The 27,681-nt window shown below is 46.0% G+C and overlaps 1 protein-coding gene across 11 annotated transcripts in view; it reads left to right on the top strand.

The window, feature by feature from the left end:
• rims1b (regulating synaptic membrane exocytosis 1b) overlaps window positions 1–27,681 on the top strand; it is a 59,088-nt gene that overhangs the window by 11,326 nt on the left and 20,081 nt on the right. For 3 of the 11 annotated variants that reach the window (XM_081700996.1, XM_081700997.1, XM_035534767.2), the window contains exons 2-17: window positions 570–783; window positions 11,054–11,340; window positions 11,770–12,635; window positions 14,889–14,929; window positions 15,645–15,755; window positions 16,119–16,218; window positions 16,875–16,998; window positions 17,717–17,763; window positions 17,976–18,094; window positions 18,236–18,366; window positions 18,865–19,036; window positions 19,425–19,578; window positions 19,975–20,031; window positions 21,863–22,016; window positions 25,342–25,455; window positions 25,963–26,025. In XM_081700996.1, coding sequence (XP_081557122.1) covers window positions 570–783; window positions 11,054–11,340; window positions 11,770–12,635; window positions 14,889–14,929; window positions 15,645–15,755; window positions 16,119–16,218; window positions 16,875–16,998; window positions 17,717–17,763; window positions 17,976–18,094; window positions 18,236–18,366; window positions 18,865–19,036; window positions 19,425–19,578; window positions 19,975–20,031; window positions 21,863–22,016; window positions 25,342–25,455; window positions 25,963–26,025 — 2,754 coding nt within the window. Of the gene's footprint in view, window positions 1–569; window positions 784–3,224; window positions 3,237–3,765; window positions 3,787–7,108; window positions 9,537–11,053; window positions 11,341–11,769; window positions 12,636–14,888; window positions 14,930–15,644; window positions 15,756–16,118; window positions 16,219–16,874; window positions 16,999–17,365; window positions 17,423–17,716; window positions 17,764–17,975; window positions 18,095–18,235; window positions 18,367–18,864; window positions 19,037–19,424; window positions 19,579–19,974; window positions 20,032–21,862; window positions 22,017–25,341; window positions 25,456–25,962; window positions 26,026–27,681 lie in introns of those variants that run through there. The other 8 variants (XM_081700995.1, XM_035534772.2, XM_081700993.1 and 5 more) reach the window with 7 other exon arrangements.

Genomic DNA, 27,681 nt, shown 5'->3' with positions numbered 1-27,681 from the left:
CTGTAGCATGTAGAAGATCCATAGAAGGTCCACAGACATCGTATACATTTTTATGATGCCAGTCCAAAGTTTATCTGTGGGAAAATATTTCAATAATGTTTGCTTGTTATTGTGGTCATTAGATGCAGTAGTGGCTTCTAGGTTGTCAATAACCTCTGTGGTAACAGGCTATTTCTCTGGGAAATGGTTTCTATAACATGGTATTTCTTTATACCTGACATTAGCCTTCTTTGGAGATTCATTAACTGTTTATTTCTTTCTCAGCAAAAGGAGAGTAAATTTTAAGCTCCAGTGACTTGGGGCTTTTGGTTCAGGCTTAGTTTGTTTGGAGTATATCTGATTATTTTGGGATTTGCTGCATAGCTGTTAACTGAACTCAAATCACTTCTCTTACATTCACAACTAGGGGTTGTTTGGAGGTGTACATACACAGAGACACACACACTACTTTCAACTGGTGCTACACTGATAGTTACTGGCTGGACTGTTTAGGGCAAAATGTCCCTTTTAGTGGTAAAATGTCCCTCTCTCTTTCTGTCTCTCTCACTCTCTCTGTCTGTCTTTTTCAGGACGCTCCATCAGCAGTTTGAGAGCTATAAGGAACAGGTAAAGAGGATAGGGGCAGAGACCAAACAGCAACAGACCACCCACAAGGACGATGCCCCGACCTGCGGGATCTGTCGCAAGACCAAGTTCGCCGATGGCTGTGGACACCTCTGCTCCTACTGCCAGACCAAGTTCTGTGCCCGCTGTGGAGGACGGGTGGCGCTGCGCTCCAACAACGTGAGCAACAGCTGCTGCAGCTCCTTTCTTAGATTCGTCCTTCTGAGCCTGTTCTCTGGTGCCAATGCCAGCCAACCACCCATCCGTTCACCTATTCATCCATCCATGCTTTCATCTGTACTTTCATGCTTTCAGTCTGTCCTTCACCTGTGCAGTCGCGCTCACACATGCTCATCTCAGTCTCTGGCTTGAGCCTTGTCTTTACACATTAATGGCCACATATTTACGCATTTTGCTATCTGTTGAGGACCGTTTTCAGGGGAAGCACTAAAGTAGATAGCTGTGTATCCTGATCATTTATGGCTAAAATGATAAATAAGTCAGATTAATCAACCAGAACCAGAAATGGAAGATGACACTGGTGCACCAGTTATATTTTATGTGACAAAGTGGAGACCGAAGGGAGTTCCATCTATCTGGAGATGTCATGTCAAATAAATTCATGTTATGTCATTCAGTGTTGCTTTTGAGAACAATTAGAAGCAGGGTCATACAATACAATGACTCAGCCGGTCCCAGAAGAGCCCACAAGCAGATGCTCTCTAGGGCTTCCTCGTCAGAGGTTCTTCAACGTTGCCTGTGCTTTTACATCAGCAGAGCGTCAGCTGGCGTAGCTTCCAGGATCGCGGCATGGGGGTGGCCTATTTTCGGCTCCTGCCTCACCCTGCTATTTCTAAAGAGGAGCCGCCTTCCCCCTCTCTTACTCCGCCCCTCGTTACTTAGACCTGCCTGAGAATGGAGTCCTCTCTCTGGACATGCTGAGCGCCAATCTGCCCCGGTTCCGTCCTGCCCATCTGGCATTGCTCCCCGTGGTCACACGCTTTATGACATCCAGTGTTCAATGACAAGAGTATGGCCAATCAGCCGTGACTATAAGTTCTCTTAGACCTGTTCGTTTTGTTGTATGGAGATAGGTGCTTTTTTATAGTGAAGTTTTTAGCTTGAGTTTAAATGACTACAGCTTTTATTTTTTTGAGGAGATATCTGAGTATAGTCCCATAGTTTCTCTCCTGCAAGGGAAAGATCATGTGTGGGTATGTGTGCATGTGTAAAAGAACTGTGTGTGCGCACCTGTATGTTCATGTCCATGTAGTCACAGATCATACCTCTAGAAAGCAGTACTTTGTAAACTAGTATATTTTTCAATTTTAGCCACACCTGACTCTATACTGTCCTTTCTTACTGATCTGAGATCTGTTCGCATGGTCTCTCACCACTTTCCTCCTTAAACAAATCTGACTATGGATCAGCATTTAAGCATCTCGAAGTGCTAGTGGAGTGGAATAACTGGATTAGAGGATGGATTTTTCTTTTTAGTCCATAAATGCACTTTCTCTCCCATCGACATTCATCACTCCAGCAGGATCCTCTGGTATTGGCAGCTGCAGTACCCACCAACTATGGAAAGTGGCTTGTTTATTCACTCTTTTGGTATATAGCGAAATAAGGTAGACTCAATTACATCTACAAACTCTGTATTATTCGTTTGGAAATGAAGCTTAGAAGGACTCAGCGAAGATTTTTTTAATCTACCTGGAGGTCATTACAATTTATAGATGAAATCTGACACCCGAGTGCAATTTTAATGAGTTTATGAATGTGTAGTGTTTCCAACATGCGATACAGGATACAGAGATGCATCAGCAACCTTCAGGTTTCCTGCTGACCTTTAATTTCCTGCAGACATTACAATGAGACATTACCAAATGCACATTGCCAGAACGTATTAACAAACAGACATTACCGAACACACTTACTGCATTTAGCTGACACTTTTATCCAAAGCAACTTACAATTATGACTAAGCACAACTTGAGTAACTGAGGCTTGAGGGCCTTGCTCAGGGGCCCAACAGCAGCAACTTGCTAGTGGTGCGGCTTGAACCAGCAACCATCCAATTACAAGTCAAGTACCTTAACCACTGAGCTACCGCTGCCCTCGCATCACCCAGCACACCTTACCAGACTCACACTGAGTGGTAGCAACTCAAACTACCATCCTGTCAGGCTGCACTGTTGTTGTTTTGTCTTGATACCATTTTTGACATGTATAATGCATACATGTGTGCTGCTGCTCTCTTCATGACCATGTTATACATGTTCCTCGTTGGACATTGTTTATGTATGAAATAACTCCCTTCTTGTTTATGTTATTTGACAAGCTGAGGGTCTGACTGAATTTGTCTGTTTTAACACAGAGGAAGACACTTTTTCTGTACTAACACTCCCCTCCTTCTCTCCCTCCCCTCTCCTCCATAACTTTCCCTCTCCTCTCTCTTTCTCTTCCTCTCTCTCACATGCAATGTCTCCATTTCTCACCGTTTATTTTCGATTTCCAATTTCACACCTCCCTCTATCCCTCCCTCCCTCTATCCCCTTTTTCCTCGCCTCTCCTGTTTGCTTGTCTCTCACTCCTCTGCTTCCTGGACTGCATGGCTCAAGGAGGATAAAGTGGTTAGCATTTTCCCCCTGGATTTTCTACCTCTGTGTGATAATGTGGTTATTGTAAAGATATGAGTGTGTTGTATCTGTGCTTGCTCTTGGAGTGTGTGTGTGTGTGTGTGTGTGTGTGTGTGTGTGTGTGTGTGTGTGTGTGAGAGAGAGAGAGAGAGAGAGAGAGAGAAAGACAGAGAGAGAGAGAGAGAGAGAGAGAGTGCTTGCTCTTGGTGTGTGCGTGCGTGCGTGTGTGTGTGTGTGTGTGTGTGTGTGTGTGTGAGAGAGAGAGAGAGAGAGAGTGCTTGCTCTTGGTGTGTGTGTGTGTGTGTGTGTGTGTGTGTGTGTGTGTGTGAGAGAGAGAGAGAGAGAGAGAGAGAGAGAGAGAGAGAGAGAGAGAGAGAGAGATCACAAGCTCAATATCTACCCAACCACCCATGGGCAGTGTATAGCAAATATACTAATCAGGTATTAATATAAGAATAATCCAAAATTCCTTGCGTGTTATAACTAATTTTGATCCTGTTGTTTGTCTCTTGCTCCTGCAAAGTGTCTCATAGGGAAGGACAGGGTAAGGAATTCTGGGTATTGCAGTTTCTGCATGGGGCACAGAGCCCTTGCTCACTACAATCAGGCTCACAGACAGTTAGCATGTGTCAGTGCCCCTCCCCCTCCTTGTGGTTGTGCATTTGTTCAAGGGTTGCCATGGAGATGTGGCAGCATTGCTATGGGGACTGCCACCCAGGGAGTGGTTGATGGGCAAGGGGTAGCATTCTGATTGGTCTAAATATCAATGTTGTCATAAATAGTTGGTTGCACTTTAGTTGGATGGGCTCTGAAGCTAAATGGATAAATGAGAAGCATGTAAAATTTGCTATATGCACTAATATCATGGTAGTAAACATATCACTGGATTATAAAGTCCCTTTCAAATAAAGTGCCACTAACAAAAGATGAGAATGTGCATGTTCGCTGCACTTGCCTGTGCCCTGGGACTGCAATGGGCATGTCACAGGGGTCAAGGGTCCGTGGTCAGTGGTTATGACATATGGTCTAGAGAGTTTCTCTATTAACCCTCTTAGTATCAGTGCAAACAATCGCATATAAGAACTTACCCTGCACTCCGATGGGCACTTGCGACTCTGTGTGCGTTTTTGCTCTGAATGTGCCTTTCCTAAATGTGTGCGTGTGTGGGTGGATGCGTGTGGGTGTGTACATGAAGCATCTGTGTTTTTTGTTAGATATCTCTATGTGCTGTATGTTCAGCGATGTCCTTTGAAGTACTGATGGTTAGTGTGCTAGGATTGCCCAGTGTCAAAACTCACATGCTAACTTCAAGGGTAATGAATCATCCAGTAGATACACTCCAACATCAGCTAGGTCTTTCAGCTTCCATGCCTGAGCTCAGGCTAGCTGCCCATTTAGTACCCGTCATCAGCAAGCCAAGCATATACGAATCATTAATGCCCAAACGTTTATCCTGTGCTTGAACTACATATGTCACATCCATTCGCTTTAGCAGGTAGTGTGTGTGAGTTAGAACACGGGTGATATCAGGGCCAACACCCTGGGGGCTCATTAGTGTTAGAATGTGGAGCCTGGTCAAACTGCTGCTTTGCCTAGGATCTGGTTGTAAGTCAGGTTGCTGGGTGGAGATGGGAACAGAACTTGTTGCCTGTGGCACCGCTAACTCCACTCACTGGGGGGTCTGGCTGGAGTTTCCATTTATCCAACCCTGCTCACAAGGTCTAAATGCTGACACAGGCAGTATGCGTAATAAACATTACATGATCCACCTACCCATTAGACTCTAGATGGATGATGCCAGAATGTAAGAGTGGGAGGGCATCATGAGGGGAAAAACCCCAGACTGATATTAGCCAGGAACATGATCTGTCAAAGCAGAGATATTGATATTGCTCCAGTTTTGGGTCACATTATATATGTACTTGGAGACTGATAATATTATGGGTATCTTTTATTAAAGTTTAAGAGTGACTATGACATAAAGAACACTATTAAGTTGCTATTTTAATGCGCAATAGGCCTTATTATACAAATATTTAGCCAAAGCTCTGTGATGCAATTCCAGTGTACTATTTCAGTGTAATTTGTAAGTTATGGTGTGGTATTGGGACTGTGTTAAACAACATTGATTATGAATCATCACTGCATTTTCTATAACGTTTTTTCCAACCAGTAATCTATGTCTCAGGCATAGAGACATTAATGTTGTTAGTCTATGGTAGCCACAGTAGTTGTAGCAGGGATGAAATTGTGCAGCCCTGCTGAATCTTCATGGAAAAATGTGTGTATGTGTGTGTGTGTGTATGTGTCTGTGTGTGTGTGTGTGTGTGTGTGTGTGTGCATGCTTGTCTTGAGAGAATGATTTAGAAGTCATGTGTCAGCAGATCTGTCAGGTTTCAGAGGTTGGAAGTTGTTTTTTACCTAACCTGTTTCCTCTCTGAAACCCTGAACTAGCATATTCACACCCTGAGCATCGTCACACAGCCTTCTCTCTCTCTCTCTCTCTCTCTCTCTCTCTCTCTCTCTCTCTCTCTCTCTCTCTCTCTATCTATCTATCTATCTATCTGTCTCTCCCTCTTTCTCTCTCTCTCTCTCTCTCTCTCTCTCTCTCTCTCTTTCTCTGTTTTCCTCCCTTCTTTCTGTCACTTCTTGTCTGTCAGGCTTTCTCTTCATTTTTCTGCCATCATCTTTCACACATGCCTTCTTCTTCTTCCTCTCTCTCTCTAGTTACCATGGAGAACTGTATTCAGCTAAGTGGGGGGAGACTGGCACACTAACACAGAACAGAAGAGAGTATATTCTCTCACAGAAACACACACACACATTATATACATATAAATACACAATCACAAACATTCAGCTAATCAGCTGTATCACACTTCCTCATGGATGCACATCTCTCGTGGATGTACATACAAACACACACACATATATGCGTGCGTGTGTGTGTGTGCGCGTGCGTGTGTGTGTGTGTGCGTGCGTGTGCGTGTATGTATGTGTGTGTATGTGTGCGTGTATGTGTGTGTGTGTGTGTGTGTGTGTGTACGTACGTGTGTGTGTACGTGTGTGTACGTACGTGTGTGTGTACGTGTGTGTGTGTGTGTGTGTGTACGTGTGTTTTATATATATAGATATATAAATTCCCCACTGGCCCTCTGCTAGAGCCCTTCTCCCAGTTTGGGGGTCATATCTGCTCGTGCTCTGATTACTACTGGAGCCACTGTTGCCTTCACCTTCCACACCTTTTCCAGCTCTTCTCTCTGACCTTTGGTATTTCTCCAGCTATTCCTGTTTCTTGTGCCTCCGTGCTGTCTTTCAGTCCAGCCTTTTCCAGCTATTGGTGCAATTCCACTTCCACCATTTGCCGACGGTATGTACCCTGCAGGGCTCCTCGGGTTTCATCCTGCTGTACTCCAGGATCTTGATTGTTTCATCCTGGGTAGTGCCTCTGAGTTCCCTCTTCTTGTAATCACCTGACCAGACTTCCAGTTTGAATGATATTCCAATGTTGTTGCTGTATGGAACCATAGATAAGTAAAGCTCACCCGGCCTTTCCTTGGTTCATAGGAGGGTTTAAACAATGATGGATAAAATCTGGATTTAGTAAATGTATTATTAAAACCGTAGCAAATTGTACAAATGCAATTCAGGCCCTTTTTTTAATAAAGAGGTGAGGGACGGATAAAAGAAATAAAATTTGCTACATGGGTAGTCTTGTTCTTTTCTTAGGTGCATGTTTGGGGTTCAGTCCCATTCAACTGCAGTCTCCCTTGTGTGCATGGGTCTAGGATCTCTCTCTCTCTCTCTCTCTCTCTCTCTCTCTCTCTCTCTCTCTCTCTCTCTCCCAAACGAAGTCTGCATACTGAACAGAAAGGACTCTGTTACATCTCACCCTCAAAGCGCAAAAGAAAGAACAATCAACAGCGCAATTAGCCTTTCCTGACATCCTCAGCAAGGCACTAGCATGACAATGAACATTCAAAAACATGAGCATGTTAGCCAACACGTAAATGCTACACCAAACAAACTCACTTCGGTGTATTTACATACACAGATATTATACATGGGTCTTTTCACAATTCTCCCCTTTGATTTTACCTTTCAGGGTTTAAAGGTCACATATGAAACAAAAGAATATACCTCGTTAGTATGACTTCTAACAATTTATTCTTGCTTAACACAAGAATAAAAGTCTAAATACATGGCAGAATAAACACAAATGAAACCCCCAACTGGTTTTATTACATACAAAAACACTCAACCCAATATACTATGGGTAATCGTTTTATTATCTGTATTTTTCTAGCATGACCACATCCAAATATATCAGTGCTAATATCAAAGGCTAATCAGCTTTGTGGAAGGAAAACAGAAACTTTCCGAGGCTAGACGAGGTTATGGCTGTATACTACTTAAGCAAGGCCTTATGATAACTTTGGAGTAAGAGCTGTAAGCACTCTGCTCACACTTACGGCCTTATGCACTTTGCTATAAAACAACTCTTTAGTGCATTCACAAAAGGAAAATGTCGATGTGGAGTGTCTCTGTGCTCTCATCCATGAAGGGAGAAAAACAACGTGTTGAAAAATAAACTTGCTCACTGAACAGTGGGGACACAATCACTAAATTTAACCCATTACTTGCATGAGAAATGTAGTTTTTTGGTCTCAGTGGTGGTCACAGTAATGACCTTCCAGCAGCCTTTCAGGTAACTCACTTATTCTTATCTTGGTAGTCTGTCCAGTTTAGCCATGATCTTCAATCTCAGGTCAGCAGCTCTGATGTTGAGCTTGGCGGGTCATTGGGTCTCGGTTCCCAATTTCAGGTGTGGGGATGATAATGATGATGATGTTATCTCTCCTCTATCCTGGCTCCCATATTTCCCACATCCGCTGCATATACACTCGCACGCCGGGGGTCTCTTGTGTGTTGGCATTCCAATAGTCCTTTATTCTCCATTCTTGCCCATCGATGTCTTGTTCCAGTAGTCCACATTTCATCAGATTGCCTTGGTCCTCCAGCATCTGACATGGTGTGACTCTCTTGTTTCAAGCTCTCATTGTTAGTCAGGTAGGCTGGTATCATTAAGGACCTTCCCTAAGGGATCACACTGGAGAAACCCCTGGTCAGGATTCGAACCCCCTCCACCTCATTTACAAAAATCAGTGGTGTAACCTTTCTGTGTGCGTGTGTGTGTGTGTGTGTGTGTGCGTGTGTGTGTGTGTGTGTACGTACATTAGCTCATAGTTTCTATATTTCTGCTTTTTTCTGATTCATACATACAAACCTCCAAAGTACAGATCTGCTGACAGAGTTTGGCATCACCAGTAGTTACACGACACTACATATTAATGACCAAATCAGGACGGGTTGTATATGTAGTCCATGGTGTTGGCAACAGCAAGCTGAGTCTCGACACGCTAAAAAAGCTTTTGTCGTACATAAGGATATTTACTTTTTACAACTTAGTACAGTTGATGCTGGCTGCTGAAATGTTGTTTTAGATCTTCCTGATCTAACTAGTGCTGGCGCAGATCTCTGGCCCGGTGGAAGGATTCTTAAGTATCTGTTCAGAGCTGTGTCTGAGCGATATTCTTTCATTTTTTTTATTTCTAAACATTCATTTCTAGCCTGACAGGTGAATGTTTTATGTCAGATTCTAACACCAGCCGTGGGACCCTATGTACCCACCCTGTCTCTTCTATTTACATGTAACATATAACACGCTCCTGTTTAATCTTAGAGCACACTGATTGCCATCAGACATGCCTGGGGCAGCAGTTGGGACAGCATTGTTATGCCTGGCAGCCAGAATAACGGCTAGGAGTTAATGGTAGTGCTAGGAGGTGGGATTAGCACAGATTGCTAATCCTTCCAGGGAGAGTTTCTCTGGGTGCCTGACAGCTGCGGACCTCTGGACATCAGATTTACCTAAGATTACTGTGGAACACTGCCAACTGTAGCCAATCTGGGCATCATGCTCGCTCGCTCGCTCTCTCTCTCTCTCTCTCTCTCTCTCTCTCTCTCTCTCTCTCTCTCTCTCTCTCTCTCTCTCTCTCTCTCTCTCTCTCTCTCTCTCTCTCTCTCTCTCTGTGCCACTTATGTTCTGCCCTAGAACCGACGCCTCGATTCACATTTTGAGCTGGGGTCTGTACTGAAAGGTTCACAAGCTTTTGATATGCGGATATGTGTTTGTTGCCCGCTTTTTTTTTTTTTTTAGAAAGTTTTTTGCTGAATTCAACAAAGCCATATGAAGACATTTTGACCATTTAAGAAGGTACCCATCTCCACCATGTGAGTACAGATCTTTGGGATCAACCCCATCCCACCATCCCCAGCTATCCTGCTCGTTAGCGCTCTTCCAATGAGAATAATGCTGACATCTTTTTGACAGAACATATGCTAATGCCAGGCAAAGCGAACCCTTCAACGTTGTTAGGTAACAAATTCTTTGCCATCATATTTGTAGTCAACGTTTTGCACAGCTTTGCCTAGTGATCCTCAAATAGATTCTTTTTTTAGAGCTTCTGTGAAACTGCATTTTTTGCAGCAGATACTGGCACCAGCATTCATAATTTACGTCTGATTTTCCTTAAGCTTAATGGATGATTGTGACATCACCGGTCTGTCAGGTAATGGCTGTTATGACTGGACAACATACCGCCACTCACTATTACAGCATCTTTAATACCTTTAATGCCTAAACCTATACAGTTCTGCCCTTGGGCCCCCAACCCTCAGTCTTTGTAACTACACATATTTCATATTAGTTTTCAATGTTAGTTACTAAATAAGAAATAATTATTAAATAATACGGAGACTTTAACCGAGGACTTTAAGACTGTTAATATCCAGTTGGTGTTGGAAACATTGGGTTGCAATTTGATTTTAGGTTTTACTATTGCTAGATATTAGGAAAGATAAGACAAGAACAAGAATATGTCTCTTTACTAAACTATTAGAGGCTGGTCTGTACTGGGATGTGGACCAACAGCCTTCGTGCAATAGGAGCAGATTTATTGACAATCTCAGAAGCTTGTAGAAGTCTAAAGTGGGATCAATTGATAGGACTTGTGTGCTCTAGGAGTCCTTAGTGGAACTGATAAGTTGGACCTCCATGTTTTTTAAGGCACCAAGGTGTTGAGGAGTCAGGAGCTGTTCGTGCGAGTTAGCAGCACCACCGGTCTGTTCAGGCATGGCTGGTCTTCGCAATGAATCCCCACCACAAAGATATAGACCGAGAAAGAGAGCAAAGCGGAACCCAGGCGGAGATGTTGGGAAGTCTCAGCCATCCATCTTATAAATGAACCACTGCAAAGCTCAATTAGAGCTGCAAACAACAGCAGGAGAGAGAAAAGAAAGAAGAGTAGAAAAAAAGAAAGGAACAGGGAGAGAGAGAGAGAGAGGGAGAGAGAGAGAGAGAGAGAGAGAGAGAGAGAGAGGGGGAGAGAGAGAGAGAGAGAGAGAGAGAGAGAGGGGGAGAGAGAGAGAGAGAGGGAGAGAGCGAGAGGGAGAGAGAGAGAGAGAGAGGGGAGAGAGAGAGAGAGAGAGAGAGAGAGAGAGAGAGAGAGAGAGAGAGAGAGAGAGAGAGAGAGAGAGAGAGAGAGAGAGAGAGGACCTGAAGAAGAGCTTGAGAGGTATTGTTGCTGAATTGTGCATATGTCTGCGGGACTTTGTGTGTGTGTGTGTTAGTGCATGTGTGTTTCCCTGTGTGTGTGTGTGTGTTTGCGTTGTGCGTGTATAACAGTAATAGGCACAGTACTGCATCCAAACCTATCGCTTTTCAACACCATCTCTATGTCTCTCGGTAGGTGATGTGGGTATGCAACCTGTGCAGGAAGCAGCAGGAGATCCTCATTAAGTCAGGGGAATGGTTCTCATCAGGACCGAGGGCCAGGCCGCTAAGCCTGGGCGCCCCTGCTGTCCGTCCTGAGGCTGATGTGGGCAGGAAGCCACGCCCCAGGTCGCAGGCCCCAGCCGGCACCGACTCCACCACTCCTAGTAACGCCCAGCCACCCAGCAGTGGGCCTGTGGGACGGGCCAGGGTGGCGGGCACCATGCCGGCCTTACGAGCACGCAGCGAACCTCCACGAGAGAAGTACGCCCTCTAGAGGCCTGCGGCCCACACCAATCTATAATTACACAACGGCTTGTTTTTTTTAAGAGCTGAAGAGTCTGCGGTCACTTGATGTGTTGTGTCCTGCGACTGTATGTTTCAATCAGTCCTGCAACAAAATCCAGTTTTCATGCGGAGCAGTTTTTCCACGGGCTGAATAAGTGCAAGTTCCTTTAGTCGTAATCCGTTTTAAAAACTGAAAGGAACAAACAATTGTTGTTGCTCTTGCATTGATTATGGTGAGATTTGCTTTGGTTGCTTGTTTGTTACCAATATTACCATGTATTGGTCATCAAAATCTGTTTATTTATTGTATTTAAAGATTAAATGTGTAAAAGTCGTTTATTGATGTGTTGCTATTATTCTGCTGTCATTAGGCTTGACTCCTGTCTTTCCCTACTGATTCAATAGGAAGAGGCCAGTGTCCCTACATGAGCAGAATGGCAAGGTTATTATCCGAGGTGATAGGAGGGTGGGACCAGGCAGGCAACCTTCTCAGGCTTCAGAGGACCAAGCCCCAGGCGGGAGGTGGGATGCCAAACGTCTGGAGAAAGGCCATTCGCACGAGTACATCCACCCTCAGAATGATCCTGCCCACTGTGACCAGAGGAGGAGGCAGGAAGAAGAGGAGCAGGAGCGCCAGCGTCGGGAAGAGGAGTACCAGGCGCGTTACCGCAGCGACCCCAACTTGGCGCGCTACCCCGTCAAACCTCAGAAAGAGGAACAAGAGATGCGCATGCACGCCAAAGTTTCCAAAATGCGCCAGGAGCGTCACCACAGTGACCTGGCCATCAACGAAGTGGGACTAGCTCAAGATGGAGGCGAAGCCCCAGGTGGCCGGCTAAGCAGGAGAGCGGGGTCTGGAGATGATTGCAAAGCGCTTTTAGAAAACCACCGGGCATACTCTACAGACAGGACCGTGGGGGGGGGTGGCGCTGGCGGACACGGACCCGTTCAGAAACCTCGCATGGGCCCCACGGGCCCTCCAGACCTCAGGGGTGGACAGGACTGGAACTCCAAGGGCCACCTGGAGCCCAAGTCAATGGCATTACTGCACAAGACCAAACGGGAGAAGGCGGCGGAGAGCTTCCGGAAGGATTCCTCCCTCAGCTCTGACCAGTCGGAGTGTCTCCGGCCCCCTCCTCCCAGGGCTTACAGGCCCAAGCGAGGTCTCAACAAGAGGCAGATGTCCATTAGCAGCTCAGAGGAGGAGGGTGGGTCTACCCCTGAGTACACCAGCTGCGAAGATGTGGAGATTGAGAGCATGAGCGAAAAAGGTAGTGACCATTCTACTTAATCTTTCAAGACAGACTAAAGTTTTAAAGGATTAAAGCAGATTAAAGCAAGGATGCTTGACAAAGGGTTGTTTTTTGAGCTGTTTAGGATGCCATAGTAATAATGTGTGTAGCTCTCTCTCTCTCTCTCTCTCTATATATATATATATATATATATATATATATATATATATACACACACACACACACACACACACACACACACACACACACACACAGAATTTAGCTTCTTTACATATTCTTATAACAGGCAGGTATAGTAATAATTTCATTTCACCCTAAATAATCCTTTCCCAATGAATTTCACATAAAAGAAATGAACCCAGAACCACCATTCGTGTCCTACACAGAATGGCATTTGTTTGGAGAGTTCCCTCTTTTGTTTAGGACAGATTTGGGAATTAGGTCAGTAGCTCACTCATGTAACACAGGCCAGCGTCTCAAGGGCTCTCATCCACAGAAGGATACAGAATGTTCATTTTTCTGGAACTTTTGTTGCAAAAAAACAAAAAACAAAACCAAAAACAAAACACACACACGCAGTGAAAAGCACCCCAAATTTACCCTTGAGTAATCTATGCCAACAAGTGCCGTTACGAATTGGGGTCACTCTATTCATCTTAACCTACGTTCACGTTTCGTGCTCAGTGTCCCCGTCCTCGTGTGTTTTTGCTAAGACAGATTAAAGGTTGCCCTCTAATGGCTGGTGGGTGAAGTACAATTAGCCAACTTAGCTACACGAAGACAGCAGGGCTCAGAACAGACGTCTCTTTCTTTTAAGTACGACAACTAATGGAGTTTGGATAAAGTAGTTTAATATTTAGTGTATTTTTATACTGATCACCATCGTCTTCCTTTACAGAGTTCTTGATGGAGTAAATTAAATCTGCTTAAAGCAGAGACTCAAATCCCCATTAGGAGAAAAAGCAGGTCTAAACGATGACGGTGTAGTGAACAACAAGTTTCGTTCTGCCGCTCTTAATATGTATCCCGTCTAATCTTAGCTTCTTTATATAACCTAAACAGCCCCGTACAGTAATACCAGTCAAGATTAAACAGGTTATGAAATTATATAATTTTTATAATGTTTAACTAAAGGGTTGGATGTTGGAACACCTCCCAGCTGTGTATATCAAATCTAATGTATTAAAGTTCCATGAATTTTGTTAAATACATTTTGCTGGCATTACGAATCATTTTATAAAGGCTCACCTGTGAGCAAGACCTGTGAACAACATGATTTTAGCAAGGAGGCTCATAGCAAATAGCAAGAGCAAGAAACAGCTTTACAATGAAGCAAGAAAAAGCTTTACAATGGCGATTTTGCTCAGTCACCATACTTACGGGCAAATAGGAGATACTGAGCGAGTGGCGTGCAAAACTCTGCCAGCAGTAAAAGTAGCAAAACACAGCTATAAAATGTGGCCATAGCAGATATTGAGTGAGTGGTTGTGGCTGGAGTCAGAGCTACTCTACAAGGCATCAGACCACAGACAGGGCCTGCATCAGTTTTCAGGTTCGTTTTCTTTATGAAGGCGTAATGGCAGGTTCAGACGTAACGTTATATTAGCTGGACAACAAGACGTAATATAAGCTATTCGAGGGCCCATGTGAACCACCGATATGGAAAGGAATTTTAATGGTGTCTGTTAGCTTGCTGCCTTCATGTACAGAAATGAGCCACTGGTTTTTAAAGTGGAGCCCAAGATAACCTGAATTGGTTACATAGCTAGCAAGCGAAGATAAGAGGTATTCACATTATCTTAACTTCAAGGGTCTGTATGGTAGCATGATGGTATATTATATCTGGTTGGCCAGCCTATATGTTATGTCTGAACCTTCCAACATGTTCAGAATGAAACGTTTCCAAAATCTATGCAAGCCGATGTAGCTCTCATCCATGGTATGGTGCCCTGAAGTGTGGCCGTTAATACAGCTCCTGTCAATGGACAGATGCCCTGTAGAGCAGCTCCAATGCTTTCCACAACCACTCACACAGTATCTGGTAAGAGCACATCTGCACCAAATTCACCATTTTAAAGATGTTTTCTGTTTGCTCCTGGTAGAGTTTTGTGTGCCTTTCAGTATTACCACCCCATGAATATTTTTTTTTCTGTCTAAAAGTATGGAAATAAAAATGTCTTCCCAAAATGAGTAGCAAGCTTTTGACATTTGGGACCCAACTTTTGTGGGTCTCGCTGTCTATCCTAACATACCTTTGTGCTTTCTGTGTAGGTGATTGGGACTGCCATCCTCTGGACCCCACTGTGTGGCATGTGAGTTTGTATTTAATTGCAGATGAACATCAAGTCTCAGAGCAGGTGATTCTGGCAAAAGATGTCCAGAGGAAGGCACGGGGCACCTTTTTGCAAATATTGTTATTGTGATATGGATTGCGGCATATTGTCAGGCATCTGGAATTTTAAGATTATATACCTAGTGATTAATTTCTTAAATACTATAGGCCAGTTTACTGTTCTGTAATAGAATACAATTTTCAATGGAGAATCCTTGGTCACAGTAATTTAGGAATAGGTATAAGGTATGTGTGTAGGGCGGTGGAGAAAGTGAATTGGAGCACCCACTCTTCTGGATTATATTAAATCTCCCTGGTTTTGGGTAAACAAGGCCTAGATTAGTTTCAAAGCGTAACTAATGTTATGCTTTCATTAATATTGATACATAACTTGCTAGCTAATAGTATCAGTCTAGCAGTGGAACACTTTATGCCTGTAAGGTATTATGAATGAAATGCAGCTACTACATGCAATTTCTTTTTACTTGAATTCCCCTGTGTTTTTCAAAACTATTTATGATTTATACAAAACACTTCTCACACTTAAGCCTTGGTAGGGAAAACTCTTAGTGTGTGTGTGTGTGTGTGTGTGTGTGTGTGTGTGTATGTGTATGTGTATGTGTGTGTATATGTGTGTGTGTGTGTGTGTGTGTACCCATTATTAATGGCATAACTGCCTTTTTATTTTTCCTCAGCATCCGGTCACCTGGCAGCCGTCCAAAGAGGGTGATCACCTGATCGGTCGAATCACCCTGAGCAAGCGCTCGGCTATGCCCCAAGAAGCAGGGTCCCTGCTGGGGCTAAAGGTGAGCCGGCCATGGCCTCTCGTTATGTTACCTGTGTAAATGCATTCATCTATGGAAATTATTAATCTGAGCTGTCTGCTGAAGATGGACACCTGACTAGGCACTAGTTCAACAAAGACTTCTGTAGCAAAGTTCTGACATGTAGTTAGCAGTAGGTTGCCATTACCCAGAGATTAAAAATTTTGTTAAAAGATTTGTGTTTCCTGTCAGAAAAACAGTTACTATAGGGTATGTGATTAGGTCTGATTTCACATGTTCTCATTCACTGAACATCCGTCACAGGACTCAAAGCCCACTTCTTTTCGAGGTGCTGTGTTGTGTGAGCACCTGGCCGTGGCTGACCGCATGTTTCCATTCCCCCAGGTGGTTGGCGGGAAGATGACAGAGACTGGGAGACTGGGAGCTTTCATCACCAAAGTAAAGAAAGGAAGTCTCGCAGACGTTGTTGGCCATTTACGAGCAGGTGAGGAGCACTAAAAATGTTTATTCTAAAAATGTTTAAGGAAAAGGTTTTAAAAAGCCCAATTTTGTTGGGCTGAGGTTCTGGCTGGGTCTTCACCCAGTTGATTGCTGTCATAATACAAATTATGATTATTTTTAATACTCAGAACCCAAAATGGTGATGAATGCAGTCACTATGTGTGTGTGTGTGTGTGTGTGTGTGTGTCTGTGTCTCTGTGTGTGTGTGAGAGGGAGAGAGAGAGCATAGTGACTGCAATGTAACGGTTTAGCACTCAGGAATCAGACATACATACACACACACACACACACACATACAGTGTCTGTGTGTGTGTGTGTGTGTGTGTGTGTGTGTGTGTGTGTCTGTGTGTGTGTGTGAGAGAGGGAGAGAGAGAGCATAGTGATTGCAATGTAACGGTTTAACACTCAGGAATCAGACATACATACACACACACACACACACACAGTGTGTGTGTGTGTGTGTGTGTGTGTGTATGTGTGTGTGTGTGTGTGTGTGTGTGTGTGTGTATGTGTGTGTGTGTGTGTGTGTGTGTGTGTGTGTGTGTGTGTGTGTGATTCTTAAGTACTAAACCATTACATAGTATTAGATTGTATTCCTGGTATAGAATAAATGCTAAATGGGGGCCTTTTTGATTTCAGGTGATGAGGTGCTCCAGTGGAATGGGAAGGCATTGCCAGGAGCAACCAAAAAAGAAGTTTACAACATCATTTTAGAATCACAGGCTGCACCTCAAGTTGAAATAGTTGTTTCAAGACCAATTGGGTATGCATAATGGACAACTCTTCTGTAACTTGTTCTTGGTCAAGGGCAGTGATGCTTTGACAATTTCAATCTCTTACAGTTCTTGTTGAGCTCCTTCTCCTACTGGTGCATATTTCCTTGCACTTAAGCTATCGGGATGCTAGGATAAAGTTCTTGTCTTTGACTTATTGATTCCCGTAGCATATCATTCTAGGTACTTGTGTCATTATTTAGCATGATTTTCAATGTACAACAAATGTTGGTTATTTAATTTATTTTATTTATTGGTCATTTTATTTATTGACTAGTTTCTTTAGATTTAGTTGCTTTATTGCATTTGTTACCATTCAAATATATATCCATTTTGTTTTCCCACTGCATGTAAAAGATGTATCCGTCGTATTCTTTCCAAAAACCTCTTGAGAAAGGTGTATAGAGCTCATCAGTAAGTAAAGCACCCAGTGACAGTGATATTGTCCCCAGTGCCCAGTGACTAACCTTAAAATACACCCAGACCATCAATAATAAGATCATTGTTAACACTGAAAGGTCATTAGAATCTTTTAGCTAACAAGCTCATCAAATCTTATGGCACCCTCCTCTTTCCCTGTTTGGGCATTGTCGCTATGATTAATCAAAGTGCAGTGTTTTTATTTAGCAACAAACGTTTGTGTATTTGTGTCAAAATGACTCAATTTTTGTGATCATTTCAAATATTCTTCTATTTTCCTTTTTGAAGAGACACACCAAGAATTCCAGAGAAGTCACATCCTCCTCTCGAATCTAGTAAGTTTTCGGAGTCATCATTTTGCCTGATTAATTCACATTCGTAAATACATACAGGTGCCGATGGGCGACAGTGAGCTGACAGAAGGTGATCGTCAGGCATTTGCAGTCATGGATAGTTGTGTCAGTTTCGTGTGCCTCTATCTTAAGACTCCACACTAACGTTGGACTGAACCTGTTATGTGTTTTATTTGACACCTTTTCTGCTCTAGCTGGTTCCAGTTCTATAGATGAGTGTCAGAAGATGGATCGCCCCTCTATCTCTGTAATGTCTCCCACCAGTCCTGGAATATTGCGAGACCTCCCTCAGATTCTACCAGGCCAACTTTCAGTAAGTGGGAGAGTTAGAATGATTGTAAGCCATTCTAATGAGTATTACCAGTATCCAAGATAACTGTCACTGTAATTGATCATAGAATAACACGCCTGCAGTAGCTTTAATGCAATTTAATCTGTGTGTTTTCATGACAAGGTGAAGCTGTGGTATGACAAAGTGGGCCATCAGCTTATTGTCAACGTCTTACAAGCCATAGACCTGCCAAGTAGACCGGACGGCCGTCCACGTAACGCTTATGTTAAAATGTACTTCCTTCCGGACAGGAGGTGAGCAGTTTGGATTCTAGCATTGAGAAGTCATTGTTGTGTACTTAATCATATTACACTGATCAAATGTAATTAAGTCATTCCTATTTATTCAACTGTTGAGGGTTAACATAATTCTGTTAATTATTATTAATTATACAGAATATAATTCTGTTAATTCTATTAAAAGAATATCAGGCGTGAGGTGGGCGGGTTGAGACACAAGAAGTATTAGAGACCCCTGTAACACTTTACATAGTCAGTGTAACTTTGCAGCTATACCAGTTACAGGATAACACACTGAGCAACCACGTGTAACAGCAGTTTGGTACTGGGTACTCTCTGTGGACTTACTCCATATACACTGATGCTCTGTTTTTCATTATGTGTACGTGTCAGTGCAGTTATTGCACATAGTATTCCTGGAACACACACACCAAAACACAACATGTCCCATCATGTCTCTCTCTCTTTCTCTGTCTCCCTCACTCTCTCCCTCTCTCTCTCCCTCTCTCTCAGTGACAAGAGTAAGCGGAGGACAAAGACAGTGAAGAAGACGAGGGAACCCAAGTGGAACCAGACGTTCCTCTACTCGCACGTCCGCCGGCGGGACTTCAGAGAGCGCATGCTGGAACTCACCGTGTGGGACCAGCCCCGCGTGCAGGAGGACGAAAGTGACTTCCTTGGAGAGGTTTGTGTGTGTGTTTGTGTGTGTGTGTGTGTGTGTGTGTGTGTGTGTGTGTGTGTTTGTGTGTGTTTGTGTGTGTGTATGTGTGTGTGTGAGTGTGTGTGTGTGTGTGTGTGTGTGTGTGTGTGTGTATGTGTATTGTAGAAGTCCACTAAAAACACGGCGCTTCGGTAGTGTTGCCTGAGAGGACCATTCTGGTTGATACAATGTTTCTTTCAGGCCATATTTATTGATTATTTTTTGCCGAAGCAAGTCCACTGATTACTTTGTGCTGGGATGAAGAAGCAGTGCATCTCCACGTGCACGGGGAATTGTGCCGGGTGTGCTTCTGCAGGTGACCTGTGCATGGTGTAGAATGCGGCGGTAAGCCACCCTCTCGGGTCCTTGTCAGATCCTGATCGAGCTGGAGACGGCCCTGCTGGATGACCAGGCGCACTGGTACAAGCTGCAGTCCCATGACGTCACCTCCCTGCCCCTGCCTCGGCCCTCGCCCTGCCTGCCTCGCAGACACGCCCACGGGGACAGCCCCAGCAAGAAGCTCCAGAGTAAGCGCTCTGGGACTGGAGAAAAACAAAAAACAACCGAATGGCTGAATGAATGAATGAATGAATGAATGAATGAATGAATGAATGAATGAATGAATGAAAGATGTCTTAGAACTTGGCCAGTATACTGTCATGGCATAGTATGTGCTGAGTTCCTAAGGGAATGTTACCACTGCCTCCATATTTTGTGCTATTTCATAACTATGCAGTGATGTAAGCTTCGATTGCCTTCTGTCTAATACTGTAAAGCATAAGCACCTCTAAACGTCCGTCTTGAGTGGTGGGATAAAGGCGTTACAGGAAGTGTTCCACCGCCTGCGTGGCCTCAAGGCTGTGTGCTGCACGATGCCGTGTTTTCCTAGCGACGCAACTGTGTGCTGTGTGTGTATGTCCCAGGATCTCACCGCATCACTGAGAGTGATTATGATGATGTGATTACGATAGTCTCTCAAGGTGGGTGGGATGGGGGCATGGTTGCCGTGGCCATGCAGTAGACGTCCAGCACCAGGTGAGAGAGACAAGAAGCCATTTTGTACTTCGAGGTTCAAGAATTTTCTTGTACCACTAGACCATGACCATCGTTTGTAACAAGTGCCACGGGGTCCGTTATGTGTCTAGAAGCACAGTTCTGTTTTCTGGAATAACTGCTATATGGCTAAAAAAAAACAAAAAAAAACCCAGCAAACCTGAAAAAAGAAAATGCAAAGTCATAGCAGGAAAAAATAATCCCTCACATAACCTTACACGTGTCTGGCAATTAGGAACTGGACACTTACATCCAAAAAGATCCATTGCACAGATGGCCAGATGGGATATCATTCAGTTTCTATTGTCTTTCTCCCCCTCTGCTGGAATGTATTAAATTTGTTTCACATAAGAAAAACTCACAAACAGACAATGCATGGAAGCTGTAGGAATGGCACGGTAGCTAAACTAGTAGTACCACATATAACACCTTCATAAGGCCTATTCAGTTGTGTTATGAAGCTGGCATAACACTAATTAAACAGAAATAACCTATTATGACAGCTCAATACACATTTGTATGGGTCTTATGACAACAGTGTTTTTGTGTTTTTGTGTTTCTTTTGTTTTTATTGCATGCCTGTAGCAAAGCTTGTTGTAGATTATAGCAAAATTGCCAGTGATTATTTGGATATTGTGTAGAAAGTGGCAACTAAAAGCTGTATCATTTTTGTTTAGTCATAAATCTCATAAATTTAGGGTGGATGAGGTTTACATTCAGTGTTTGGTAGATAAGCGTATGACCTTGCATAGACACCAACCTTTAGGAACTTACGCTGACATCTGTTATTGCACAAAGCAGCAGGTCTTTGGGCTACATAAGCAGACTGTCATCCATGTCTGGTATTGTATGGTTCAAGACGTGCAGTAGAGCAGTGCAGGTCTCTCTCTTGGCTTCTCATCAGCATGTTAGTAGTAGTTGCGCTGGTAGCTTGGCCTAACACTTCCGCATGAGCTCAGACAGTAGTTTTAGAAATATGAATGTGTAGGTATCACTGTTAAAGTGTTACTGGTACATTTTAACAGATACCTGCACATCTATCCTATTGCATTCTGAATGGCTGTGATACAGACATTTAATGATCAGTACTGAAGGTTTGCTTTAGTGCAGATTTCCTCACTGTGTGTGTGTGTGTGTGTGTGTGTGTGTGTGTGTGTGTGTGCGTGTATGTGTGTACATGTGCGCACATGTCTGTGCATGTGTGTACATGTGCATGTGACGTGTTGGGGGGCTGGGTGTACATGTGATGTGTGTGTGTGTGTGTGATGTGTGTGTGGGGGGTGTGCATGTGATGTGTGTGTGTGTATGATGTGTGTGTGTGTGTGCGGGGGTGTACATGTGACGTGTGTGTGTGGGGGGGTGTACATGTGACGTGTGTGTGTGTGGGGGTGTGTGTGGGGGTGTACATGTGACGTGTGTGTATGTGTGTGTGTGTGGGGGTGTGTGTGTGGGGGTGTACATGTGACGTGTGTGTATGTGTGTGTGTGTGTGTGTGTGTGGTGTGTGTGTATGTGTGTGTGTGTGTGTGTGTGTGTGTGTGTGTGTGTGTGTATGTGTGTGTGTGTGTGTGTGTGTGTGTGTGTGTGGTGTGTGTGTATGTGTGTGTGGTGTGTGTGTATGTGTGTGTGTGTGTGTGGTGTGTGTGTGTGTGTGTGTGTGTGTGTGTGTGTGTGTGTGTGTATGTGTGTGTGGTGTGTGTGTATGTGTGTGTGGTGTGTGTGTATGTGTGTGTGTGTGTGTGTGTGTGTGATATCCCAGCAGCGGAGCGGAGCTCCCGGGAGAGGGACAGGAGCAGCATGCTGGCGGTGCCTGAGAGACAGGCAGCAATGCAGCACCGCTCACGTTCCGTTTCACCACACCGAGAGGACCAGTGTAGAGCTCGCTCCCGCCCAGCACACGTGCCCACGCAGAGGTGAGCCGCCAAACACGTGCCCACGCGCCCATGCGGAGGTGAGCCTCCAACACTCATGTACGTGTGCACACGTGCCCACGTGCCCATGCGGAGGTGAGCCTCCAACACTCACGTACACGTGCACACGTGGCCACGTGCCCACGCGCCCATGCGGAGGTGAACCTCCAACACTCACGTACACGTGCACACGTGCCCACGCGCCCATGCAGAGGTGAACCTCCAACACTCACGTACGCGTGCACACGTACCCACGCGCCCATGCGGAGGTGAGCCTCCAACACTCACGTACGTGTGCACACGTGCCCACGCGCCCATGCGGAGGTGAGCCTCCAACACTCACGTACACGTGCACACGTGCCCACACGCCCATGCAGAGGTGAACCTCCAACACTCACGTACACGTGCACACGTACCCACGTGCCCACGCGCCCATGCGGAGGTGAACCTCCAACACTCATGTACGCGTGCACACGTGCCCACGTGCCCATGCAGAGGTGAACCTCCAACACTCACGTACGCGTGCATACATGCCCACGTGCCCTCGTGCCCACGCGCCCATGCAGAGGTGAACCTCCAACACTCACGTATGCGTGCACACCTGCCCACGTGCCCTCGTGCCCACGCGCCCATGCGGAGGTGAACCTCCAACACTCACGTACGCGTGCACACATGCCCACATGCCCATGCAGAGGTGAACCTCCAACACTCACGTACGCGTGCACACGTGCTCATGCAGAGGTGAACCTCCAACACTCACGTACGCGTGCCCACACAGAGGTGAGCCGCCAACACTCACGTACGCGTGCACACGTGCTCATGCGGAGGTGAGCCGCCAACACTCACATACGCGTGCCCACGTGCCCATGCGGAGGTGAACCTCCAACACTCACATGCGCATGCGCACGCGCACGTGCCCACGCGCCCATGCGGAGGTGAACCTCCAACACTCACGTACGCGTGCACACATGCCCACATGCCCATGCAGAGGTGAACCTCCAACACTCACGTACGCGTGCACACGTGCTCATGCAGAGGTGAACCTCCAACACTCACGTACGCGTGCCCACACAGAGGTGAGCCGCCAACACTCACGTACGCGTGCACACGTGCTCATGCGGAGGTGAGCCGCCAACACTCACATACGCGTGCCCACGTGCCCATGCGGAGGTAAACCTCCAACACTCACGTGCGCGTGCACACATGCCCACATGCCCATGCAGAGGTGAACCTCCAACACTCATGTACGCGTGCACACGTGCTCATGCAGAGGTGAACCTCCAACACTCACGTACGCGTGCCCACACAGAGGTGAGCCGCCAACACTCACGTACGCGTGCACACGTGCTCATGCGGAGGTGAGCCGCCAACACTCACATACACGTGCCCACGTGCCCACGTGCTCATGCGGAGGTGAACCTCCAACACTCACGTGCGCATGCGCACGCGCACGTGCCCACGTGCTCATGAGGAGGTGAGCCGCCAACACTCACGTATGCATGCGCATGTGCCCATGCAGAGGTGAACCGCCAACGCTCAAGTACACATGCCTATGTGCCCATGTAGAGGTGAGCTTCCAATATGCATGCACACACACATGCCCATGCAAAGGTGAGTATCCAACAGACCCATGCACACACATGCACCCATTCAGAGGTGAACCTCAAATACACATGCACGAATGCACACATGTGCACGCTTCCATGCACACACACAGAAACTCACAGACACACTCGCCCACAAATACACATGCACAATGCACACAAGTCTCCACACACATATTATGTGTACGGACAAGCACATGCACACACATGCACACACACATACTCAGATGCAAATGCAGCTTTTAACACGTGCACACAAACAAAGCCAATGTCACACGCACACAGATCTGAATATTATGTACTGTCCTATAATACAAGCACACGCCCGGATTCAGAGGCTCTCACGTGACTGCGTTTATGTAGTACGCACAACAAGAGCGCCAGACCGAACCCCGCAGATCAGCGGCGCGCCTGTCCCGCAGATCGCCTGTCCCGCAGATTGCCTGTCCTGCAGATCGCCTGTCCCGCAGATCGCCTGTCCCGCCTGTCCCGCAGATCGCCTGTCCCGCCTATCCCGCAGATCGCCTGTCCCGCCTGTCCCGCAGATCGCCTGTCCCGCCTGTCCCGCAGATCGCCTGTCCCGCCTGTCCCGCAGATCGCCTGTCCCACAGATCAGCGGCGCGCCTGTCCCGCAGATCGCCTGTCCCGCCTGTCCCGCAGATCGCCTGTCCCGCCTGTCCCGCAGATCGCCTGTCCCGCCTGTCCCGCAGATCGCCTGTCCCGCCGATCGCCTGTCCCGCCTGTCCCACAGATCGCCTGTCCCGCCTGTCCCACAGATCGCCTGTCCCGCCTGTCCCGCAGATCGCCTGTCCCGCCGATCGCCTTTCCCGCCTGTCCCGCCTGTCCCGCAGATCGCCTGTCCCACCTGTCCCGCAGATCGCCTGTCCCACAGATCAGCGGCGCGCCTGTCCCGCAGATCGCCTGTCCCGCCTGTCCCACAGATCGCCAGTCCCGCCGATCGCCTGTCCCGCCTGTCCCACAGATCGCCTGTCCCGCCTGTCCCGCAGATCGCCTGTCCCGCAGATCGCCTGTCCCACCTGTCCCGCAGATCGCCTGTCCCACAGATCAGCGGCGCGCCTGTCCCGCAGATCGCCTGTCCCGCCTGTCCCGCAGATCGCCTGTCCCGCCTGTCCCGCAGATCGCCTGTCCCGCCGATCGCCTGTCCCGCCTGTCCCACAGATCGCCTGTCCCGCCTGTCCCGCAGATCGCCTGTCCCGCCGATCGCCTGTCCCGCCGATCGCCTTTCCCGCCTGTCCCGCCTGTCCCACAGATCGCCTGTCCCGCCTGTCCCGCAGATCGCCTGTCCCGCCTGTCTGTGAGAAGGACTTGATCATTAGCAGAAGAGTTCAGTCAGCCATGGCAAAGTGAGAGCGTGCACAGTACGGTGCTGTGGGAACGTAGAACACTTCCATCTGAGCTCAGAGGAGGCACAGGCCAAGGAGCTTTTGGGGAACCATTTTCAGAAATCCTGTCTCTCTTCTTTTTGCTCTTCCTTCACCTTGGCCCCTGATCATTCAATTCCATTTCAGTTCAAGATCACTTTCTTGGCACGGCTGTATCGGGTACAAGTTTGCTAAAGGACTGAACATGCTCTGTGGAAGTCACAATGGTTTTTTTTTATTTTGTCTTCATCCCTCCATCTCTCCCTCCATTGCCATTCCTGTCTTTTTCTCTCTCCCTCTCTCTCCTTCTCTCTCTCCCCTCTCACCCACCGCCCTCCCAAGGAGTCTGGATGAAATTCATCAGAAGCGTCCCCATTCCCATTCTCCCACTCCGTACTACAGCTCCTCGCAGGAGGCACGGTCCGGAGACTCGGACTACGACTACTCTGAGGAGAGGTATGGGTCCCTCTTCACCTAGACACTTGCTGTGGCCCGCCTGCTTCCCGAAAACGCTGCTGAACATCTAAGATTCGTATTGATTAACAACCTGCTCTGTGGTAGTGAATTCAAAACCTCCAAGTGAGGCAGAAATACCCAGATTTTTATTTGTTTGCAGTTAAACAGTGTTTATTTTATACATTTGGCTCATGAGCTGTTGCTAATTTGCCCCATGACTAGTTTAAATATTTTAATACTTTGAAAATTGTTTCATGGCACATATGTGATTGCAAAAGTTGTTTAATAGCATAGTTTTACTCTACTAACTTACTAATACTATTAATATAACTAACAACCAAGTTATTTAAACATTATTATTGTTATATCCATTATTATTATCATTTCTAAATATGTGTCTCTCATTACTTGTCTGTATTCACTGATTTGTATTTTTGGCCATCGTCTTACTTTTGGCTTGGGTTGTTTTTTGTTTTGTGTTATTACCCATCATCACAATGGCCTCAGTGAGGTTCTGGACGTGCACAGGTCAATCCGAGGTGGAAGTGCTGAGTGCCTGCACACGAACAGGTAAAAAAAACATTGAAATGCAACAGTTGTCATTTATCAGCATAGTTTCTTCAGTTGAATGATGTAACTACACTTCCCAGCATCCTTTTCCAAGTCACAAACAAACAAAGTCACAAAAAATGCTTTGTTTGTTAACAAAACAAGGCTGTCCACATTTCAGGATTGCCCACGCCTTGGCAAACTGCAGTATATTGAAATATTTTATTGATTGCAAGCACTGGGTTTGAAAAACAACATTTATTCTTTGCTATAATTTGCTTTGAATTATTTAACAAATTTGACTAAATTGATCTTTCTTTTCTATGCATAGCCAAACTGCATGTCTAACGTTTGTTTTTGGTTACTCTTTTCATTGCTTGGCGACTTGCGTACTAACCTTGCTAGGACCCTAGGTAGGAACTGTAATACCTTGCCCCCAAAGATGCCCTTGTTAGCGAATGGCATTCACAAAGACATATACAGGTAAGAGCTTGTGCTGGTTTTCTGCTCCTGAGAGCCCTAACCCTAGACACTGCCCCATGTGACACCATCCCAGCTCTGTGCCGTCTGAACGGTGTTCCAACTTACTGCCACTTCACCTTTAACCTGTGCTCCTGCTTAAGAGGCATGGACAGATGTAACGTCTCGAGGTAAACAGTATGCGATGAAGAGGCACGATTAAACATACGTTTATTACACACACTAATGATACAGAAAACACAACACTCACGCTCTGTACACCGTAAACACCAACACACACGCTACAACACAGGAGACGTATATACACTAAAGACGATTACACATAATGCAAAACAGGTGGACGACACGAGAGGGCGTGACAACACGCACGAACACGCACACACCAAGACGTTTGAGGAGGGGGCGGGGCCGTAACATGACACATGATAATACGCATCCCTCTGCTTCCCATCATCCTTTGCCTCAAAGTTAGAAATTTGTTGTCAAACTACCTCCTACATGGGTGTGGACTACCTAGAGATGCAAACCACTACACCACTGGGTTGCATAAGCAGACTTCGTCATACATATAGAGTATATAATTTATAAAATAACACATGCACAGACGATAAATTATGCGGTCACTCACGTGCGGTCCGACTGCTGCGGTGACCTGCGCTCCACCCCTGTGCAGCGTCGTGTGGTGACAGCCGGGTGGATGCGAGCTTTTTCCCCTCCACGCTGGCCTGCAGCAAGAGCAGCACCAACTGACGCCTGTGGGCAGGGGTGCCCGCCTCCGGCTCCGGCGGAGTCCCGTGCCAGCCCTAATCTGACCTGCAGCATCTTAATATGAGAGCTGGGTGGGCCAGATTAGGGATTAGGCGTGAATGCTGCAAGGCCAAAGAGCACCCGGAGGGGACGCAGCACCCCTGAGCTACAGCAAGCACGCGCTGTAGCAGAATATTACAACCACGTTTTCACTGTGCGTTCATACGATGGGGACGATTTGGGTCGATTTGTATTGAAAAAAGACCTTGAATCTGTAAGGTGGCCTGTGATAGCTATCTATCTATCTATCTGTCTATCTGTCTATCTGTCTGTCTGTCTGTCTGTCTGTCCGTCCATCTATCTATCTATCTGTATATCTAAAACCTGCTATATATATATACACACACACACACGCACACACACACACACAGACACACACACACACAAAGT

Source organism: Electrophorus electricus, chromosome 18, assembly GCF_041902795.1.
Source record: "Electrophorus electricus isolate QZ-2024a chromosome 18, ASM4190279v1, whole genome shotgun sequence".
NCBI lineage: Eukaryota > Metazoa > Chordata > Actinopteri > Gymnotiformes > Gymnotidae > Electrophorus > Electrophorus electricus.
This window is presented reverse-complemented; position numbering and strand designations above follow the sequence as displayed.